We start from the raw sequence: 7,794 nt of genomic DNA on the forward strand, positions 1-7,794 counted from the left end.
ATTAATAATTTAAATTTCTATTTTAATCATAATAAAACATATTAATAATAAAAAAAACTTAAACAAAAAATAATTATATACAATATAAAAAAATTACAAAATATAATAAATTATATGTAAAGTTTAATAAAAAATCAAAATTATTTATTTAATAATTCGATTAATCGATTTTTTTTAAAAAAACCGAAAATAAATCGAATTATCTAATTTTTTTTAAACTTCAAAACCGAATTACCTTCCATTGGTTAATTCTCTTTAATCTAATTTTTGCACATCCTAAGTAAGCGTTGATCCTAACAATACATATTTGATCCTCGGACACAATTAATTATACATATTATTTCACGAAATCAACGTAATCTGATCATACGCATTCGACGGAGATAAATTTAAAGAAATCCCGGATTTTCGCCGCCGCCTATTCGAAAACAAGATATAACGCTTATCCTATCCAAAATTATACTTCTCTGAAAGAAATAATTCGACTCCAACAAGGACTCATGCAGGCATGCCTCCTTGCTAGCTATAAAATCACTCCGCTTCCTTCTCTATTTCGTGCATATATTCACCAGTTTAACAAGTTTTGTGGAGGCTATTCTTTGTAGTTGAGTACATCCGGTTCTTTGACAGATCATTAATCTAGCACAAATTTATACGGAGTTCAGAAATATGCGTGCTTCTTTGAGAATTTGCCCTCAGAAACTGCACATCTACGCCATCACCGCTTTCACTTTGGCGATCTTAGTTATTATTCTCGCTGACAGCTTCGTATTCAATTTATCGGTCGGTTTCGGTATTGTCGAAAATAGAAACAAACGTCTTGATCAGTTGAAGATTCACGCACCCTCAGATACAATACCGAACTTAGTTCAATCAACAGAAGGTGATCATCGGGGATCCTCGGCTCCTCCTGCTCCTGTTAATAATGAAAGAAGAGTCTCTCGGGCCAGAAACAGGCTTAAGCCCGAGGTTTTAGGCTTATTTAACTCAACCGAGTTGTCGAGAAGATTCGATTCTAGAGTTGACGAATTTTTCAGTGCAAACCAATGCGAAGTTCAGTTTTTCATGACATGGTTTGCTCCCGTTGATTCGTTTGGCGAAAGGGAGTTTTTCGGGATGGAGAGCTTATTCCAAACAAATCCAAGAAGCTGTTTAGTTATTGTTTCGAGAACTATGGATTCAAGAAAAGGGTATGAAAAGTTGGAGCCTTTGATTAGTCGCGGTTATCGTATTCAAGCAATCACTCCTGACTTGTGGGATTTGTTGAAGAATACTTCTGGTGAAACTTGGTTGAAAGATATCAAGAATGGTACCAGGGATCCAGGAGTGATCCCCCTCTCACAAAATCTATCAAATTTAATCAGGTTTGCAGTTGTGTACAGATACGGAGGAGTATACTTGGACACAGATTTCATAGTTTTGAAAGATTTGTCAGTTTTAAGGAACTCCATCGGAGCACAAAGTGTTGATGTCAATGGAAACTGGTCGAGATTGAACAATGCACTTCTTGCTTTTGACAAGAAACATCCTCTTGTTTACAAATTTATAGAGGAATTTGCTAAAACTTTCAATGGGAACAAGTGGGGCCACAATGGGCCTTACCTAGTCTCCAGGGTAGTCCATAGAACATTAGGAGAAATTCGAGATTTCAACTTCACGGTTATGCCAACAACTGCTTTCTACCCGGTAGACTGGATCCGGATCGGCCGATTTTTTGCCCGGCCTAACGTCACCGAAAGTGAAAAGTGGGTTGAATCTACGGTCCATCAGCTACACCAGTCGACTTATGCAGTGCATTTGTGGAACAGTCAGAGTAAAAAATTGCAGATTGAAAAAGGAAGTATAATATGGAGATTGTTATCCCAACATTGTGTTATTTGCAGGTAGCTAGCTTGTTATTACTATCATTTGTTTTCAGTTCCTTTTAAGTTCAAGAATTCCATATATTTTTTTTAATTAGATTAGATATAGGGAAAAATTCATTAGTGGACAACAACATTGTACTTTCCACTCAGTATATAATTGAATCTAGTTATCCTTTTGTGTCTATAATCTTTATTTTTATCATTAGGTATAACTTTAAACAATAGTAGTAAGAAAAAAATTGAATGCAAACGCGAGATTGGGTTTAAGAGTTAAGATCAGTTTAATACTGAATCAGGCCCCTCAACCACTCGATCAATAAACACTTCACCTGGGCTTTGCATTACTTGTCTGCCCATGATAAGGGGATGCAGCCTGCAAGGTTTCTGATTAATTTAACTTTAATTTAACATAAATTTCATATGAGATCGTTTCACGAATTAATTTTATGAAGTTGATATATAACTCGACCCAAATCATGAAAAAATATTAATTTATATGTAAAAAATATATTATTTTTCACCACAAATATTGATCGTGTCCATCCATCTCACGAATCTATGCCGTGAGACTTTCTCGCGAAATACCTATTCTTAATTTAATTACTTTGATGGGAATGACTTGATTTAGATAAATCATTTTATATCTTGATTTCATATATATGATGAAAATCATTTTATATCTTGATTTCATATATATGATGAAAATCTTGGTTGCATTCAGAGGCTATTAAAATTACTAAGGCAAAAGTATGTAGGCAAAAACTTGTGTGAGACGGTCCTACGTGTCGTATTTTGTGAGACATATTTCTTATTTGGGTCATCCATGAAAAATTATTACTTTTTATGCTAAGAGTATTACTTTTTACTGTGAATATCGGTAGGGCTGACCCGTCTCACAAATAAAGATTCGTGAGACTGTCTCACTAGACCTACTCAAATATGTATCGAGATGGCAGTGTATTTTCCATTTGTTAGAATAATTATCTGAACTTGAATGTTTCCCATAAAAGAATATATATACATATTATGCTATTAGGTATTGGCAGTTCTTTATTTTGGATAAGTAGAGCAAAAACCGGAAATATAGGATGTAAAGTATACTATAAATTGGTATATATTAAATTTTATTCTTTTATCTGCATTTGTACCTTTTTCTCTTATATTTATTTATATTCTCTACTCCGCTCGTTCAATGCAAGACACTTTATTTGTTTAATGACATTAGGCATAGAGACGCATATTTCCTCAAAATTGGTTCTATATCTTTTCAACCTAAATTTTTAAGAGCATTTACCGGATGTTCTGGATCGAATCGCATCGATCCCCGAGAGTCGCGAGAAGGGAACCTCAGTATCTGAATCATAATACTTTTTCCATTGATCAACGAGCGTGTTAATTGAGACCCAACTCTTTTCTAATGTAGGAACCCTAAAATGTTAAAAATATACTAAAAAAATATTATTTGGGAAAATTTTCTGGTGCATGTGCGTGGTTCATACGCACGTGACTCTCTTGCTAATGGGAGAAGCAAACGTGCAACCATGTGAATGGATTGGGCCCACGGCCCACTCCCGCAAAGAGAATCTTGATCATAGAAATGACAGGTCGGTAAGCCCACAACTTATTATATTCTGTTTTATATATAAAAAATACTACGTCCTTTAGTTTCTAAAAATACAAAAATTTAAAAAATTAGCTTCCCGGTCAACACGTTTTGAAAATTTTATTTATGAAATGTAAATATATATTTATATATTAAATATATTTTAAATTATGCCAAGGATCAATTACACCTCTCTGTACTCGTGACTATATAATAATAAATAATATTCGAACTATGATAATGTACCACCATGCCATGTAATAATGGCGCACCAATTTGCAAGCTATTAAAAAAAGAATAAATATTGTAGCGACTTAATTAATTAGCGAAGGAATATAATCATCACAATTCAACACATTGCCTCTTCTAATATTTAAAATATATATATATTAAACAAAAAGGAAAAAGAAAAAGCACACGTCACATGTAGGGGAAGCTTTGATACCTCCTCCCCTTATATACTACAACTTAAGGAGACAACAAGAAAGCACACACATTCATTAGTGAATTTTGCTAGATCGAAATAGTGCAATGGATCTATCGATCAAGAGTGCGATGGCACTGGTGCTTGATGCACCGGTGTCGGTGGCTTGCACTGATAGCATTTGGCGAAGAGACCAAAAGTGTCGACTTGTCTCACAAAATTAGTAACGCTTGCCCATCCTCCGAACCCAAATCCAACCACAAGTACCCAAATTACCACAAAAGAATTCAAAGCATACATAGCTGCCCAACTTGGCAAGAAGAGTGGAGGCTTCTCTGCAGCATTCTGCAATAGTTGAAGAGAAAACAAAATTAAAAATCGAATCTTTGCACCAAATTTGAACTTAGGCCCATCAATGATAAAAACCCATTTTAATTAATGAGTTTTATGCCCAACGGTTTTTTTTAAAAAAATAATTTCATTCAAGGAAAATGAATCCAATTTTTAAGTAGAAAGGAAGCAACTAGAAGACAGTAACCAAAGGACATAATACACATCAAGATTGTCCGTAACTAAACTGAAAAAGACAGCCCACCTAGATCCCTTATATATTAGCAAACTTTCAAATCCAGAACAACGAATGCCAACTCAGTGTGTTTTTAATATATAAACGTCCTTTTTTAAATTTTTTTAAAAAAATCCTACGGTGATTTGGGATCTGTTTTTGGTAACAACCAAAAAAATGCAAAACATTAACAGCAAAATTCACAGCTGGTGTAAAGAGTGGAGACATAATTAAAGTTACCTTACGAGCATCGGCTCTCATGTAAGTGATCATATGTGCTACAGCTGGGATGATGTAGACTGTGAAACTCACTAAAAGTGCACCAACCGCAGAGTTAATTGGGCCAAAAAATGGGAAGATAATGGCGAAGAACCATATTGGTATCACTACTGGCAATCTTACAAGTGCCCTTAAACATATGCTCCTAGTGTCATGCATCCCAACCACCTTCTCCCAAACAAAGTAAAGTGGCGTACACGCGAATCCAAATGTAATGAACTGCACTTGAAAATATTTTGATGAGACGCGAAATTCATTAAGTTATATTGTACACAGCGTGAAATTTAACTATACCTGATGAATGAGCATAAGGATAACTGCAGTGTCTCGCCAACCCGACTTGGGTAGCAGTGCGAATGCGTTGGCGTGATTGAGGAGTTGGTCACCAAAAGCCCAATAGACACAGGAAGCCGATGGTAAAGTAAGTGTGAAAACATAAAGTGTAGCCATCAAGTATATATACTTGAATTTCCGAGGTTTCCACATTGCATGCATGATTTCCCTGTAGGAGCAAAACTTAGTCAGATTGAGGCGGCACTTTAAATCAACTTGTATAACCATATCATTTGCTTACACATTGTACAACTGGTAAACCAACAACTGAGATATGGCAAAGGGTGAGAACGTAGAAAAATTACACCAAGAATTAGAGTTGTGGCAGAAACTTTTACTAAATAATTGTCTCTGATTTTAATTTAGTTTAACTCCACTGGTTAGGTATATAAGGAGTGATGATGTTAATGTTTCTGATCCCCTTTCCTCTTGTAAACAAAGCATAAGTCATTTCATGATTTTGTTTGCTTTTAGTAACCCCGAGGGGCCGGCAAAAGCTGCAAAGAGAAGTCGAGATGGAGAAGAAAGATAATATTTCCTGACCATACTGTTTAAATAATGGAGGAGCAACTGAGAAAAATATATATAAAAAGAAATATAAAAAGCTTCTCACACTGTGACAGCATGACCACCAAACGTGTACAGTATGTTGGTAGCTCCGGTGAAGTAGAGCACTAGCTTTTTTGGACCTGAGTGCTGAACACCTTCAACCTATCAACAATTCCAAATTATGCACAAAATTTTTCACGAGATACTTAATTTAAGATGGAAAAAAAGGAAAACACTACACAATTTACTTTTTTTAACATACTGTAAGTAGCTTTGTAGTTCGATAATTTTTTTTACCTGGCCATGAACAAGGGCCGCAATAGTCATGTACCAAGCTGTATAAGTGGTCATTCCAAGTCCTATAAAGGACCAAATTCGGTAGTTGTGAAAGGAGGGAATGAAAACAGTGGTGGCGCAACAAGCTCCAAAGATATAAGTCCAAGTCCTCTTATCCAGATGGTCATTTATGTAGTATATGTTGCTGTAAATTAAATGTAAAGTTTGTTTTGTATCAAGAAGCAATCTTTTTGACGTACTTCACTTTCAAGATTACATCTTTTTTAAAACATGTTGAGAAAAAAAAAAGGTCTTGATCACCTTGCACATGCTATGAGTTGGATGACGGATCCAAACAGAAGAAAAGTGCAGTTGAAGGCTAAACCTACAGCTTTCCCGATCGGGCCAAGTAACCCATCCAGCACTTCGTACCACTGGAATTTAGGATATGATGAATAAGAATCGGAAAGGGGTTGTCGTTAAGTTTTTTTAATATATGAATTTCGAGTCATTCTGAAACCTGAATGACATGGTTTTTGAAGTTGACGCCTTCTTTTTCCTTTCTGCTTCGATACTCAATGTATAAAACACTGATAAGATACGCAGTCCAGCTGCCCATAATGCCGTAGAATACTTGAAACAAAACTCCAGAGAGCATTCCAAGTTGAGAAAATGAGTACGGTAGCGTCAGCAGCACTTGCGCAACCTGCAGTAAAAATAATTGGTAATTGATGACGGGAAGAAAAAAGATCAAACTTTCAACGTGTCTGTGAAGTAAAAAGAATTCCCATTTCGGAATCTCATGAAAATTTGATGGTAAAACTGTTGATATACGTACTTGATTGGAAGCACAACTGAACCAGGCATCCCAGGCGGAGCCACCGTGCCAGAGAAAGTTTTTGACGCTGAAAATTGGTTGGTCTTCCACTTTCTCCTCCTCCTTGCCGCCGTCTTCATGCTCAGTGTCGCTAAAGGTGGAGACAATGGCTTCCTCTGCTTGCTTCTGGGACGACATTTTATTACTATCTCTGTAAATAGGGACTTGAAAAATCCGTGGCAGATCTGAAAAACACGAACAAAAAAGACACTCAATGAGACAAGAGAGATGCACACCCAATACCCCCACACTCCTCCCCAGAAAACGAAAGCCAAGAAAAACTCCCCAGATTCCAAAGCTAGGAAAGGGAGAAAAAGAAAAAAAAAACAATCCGAAACAAACAGAACGAACAACCACGAAAGGAAAACAAAAACCCAAAATACACTTCCGTAATACCTTGGTATCAGACGAGTCTCTTTCTTGAACCCAGATCTTATATATTGGAATGAAAAGCACTCCCTTGATTGAACGAAGTCCAAATACGTGACTCCTCAACTCTTTTTCAGTTCAATATGAATGGGAGGAAAAGTGGAAGGCGAGGTTTCTATGCACTGAAAACAGACAGTTCACGATTTCTTCGCTCCAAGACTTATCATCAGAAAGAGCTAAACATAGAAAGTTAGCAAACAATAACAAACAGTTCCATTTAATGCTACCCCACGATCTATTACAATCCCCCTAGCTATTTTGTTAAATTCTCGGGGACAAAACTAAATGCGCTTCAAAAACTTTCTGCGGCGGCGGCGAGTTAGTCCCTCAAAAAAGAAGCGAAGCGAAGTTCTTTTTTTACTATAACGCTGCAGAGCAGGGAAAAAAAAAACTGTAGCGCAGCCTAGCAAGTAGCAAGCATGGAAATGGGAAAAAGGAGACTTTCTGCAGCTATTAAATATTACTACATGGATTTGAACATTAATTATTTCCGCGTATACTTATTTTAATTATTTCTTTTTCCTTTAAAAAAAATTTATTTTCGTCACGTTCACTGTATTCTACAGATTGTGATCCGATTCTCATGTTTCGTTT

General features: G+C 36.0%; 2 protein-coding genes across 2 annotated transcripts; one reads left to right on the forward strand and one right to left on the reverse strand.

Annotated features, from left to right (window-relative positions):
• The first annotated feature begins 669 nt into the window (after positions 1-669).
• Positions 670-1,887, forward strand: LOC142550757 (uncharacterized). The gene has a single exon (XM_075659822.1). The coding sequence runs from the start codon at positions 670-672 to the stop codon at positions 1,885-1,887; it is 1,218 nt and encodes a 405-aa protein (XP_075515937.1).
• A 1,875-nt stretch (positions 1,888-3,762) lies between these two features.
• Positions 3,763-7,794, reverse strand: LOC142551771 (auxin transporter-like protein 2). Its single transcript, XM_075661165.1, has 9 exons — positions 7,168-7,794; positions 6,733-6,956; positions 6,415-6,600; positions 6,216-6,328; positions 5,916-6,099; positions 5,683-5,780; positions 5,031-5,238; positions 4,698-4,955; positions 3,763-4,237 (listed from the first exon to the last, which is right to left on the reverse strand). The coding sequence occupies exons 2-9, from the start codon at positions 6,907-6,909 to the stop codon at positions 4,013-4,015; spliced, it is 1,449 nt and encodes a 482-aa protein (XP_075517280.1). The 5' UTR covers positions 6,910-6,956; positions 7,168-7,794; the 3' UTR covers positions 3,763-4,012.

Source organism: Primulina tabacum, chromosome 7 (assembly GCF_025594145.1).
Source record: "Primulina tabacum isolate GXHZ01 chromosome 7, ASM2559414v2, whole genome shotgun sequence".
NCBI classification, from domain to species: domain Eukaryota; kingdom Viridiplantae; phylum Streptophyta; class Magnoliopsida; order Lamiales; family Gesneriaceae; genus Primulina; species Primulina tabacum.

Coding starts and splice junctions, on each gene's coding strand:
- LOC142550757 (XM_075659822.1), top strand. CDS start 670: ATGCGTGCTTCTTTGAGAATTTGCCCTCAGAAACTGCACATCTACGCC.
- LOC142551771 (XM_075661165.1), bottom strand. CDS start 6,909: ATGTCGTCCCAGAAGCAAGCAGAGGAAGCCATTGTCTCCACCTTTAGC. Junction 6,601..6,732: donor TCAGTTGTGCTTCCAATCAA/GTACGTATATCA, acceptor TTTTTACTGCAG/GTTGCGCAAGTGCTGCTGAC. Junction 4,238..4,697: donor TGAGAGCCGATGCTCGTAAG/GTAACTTTAATT, acceptor CAACTATTGCAG/AATGCTGCAGAGAAGCCTCC.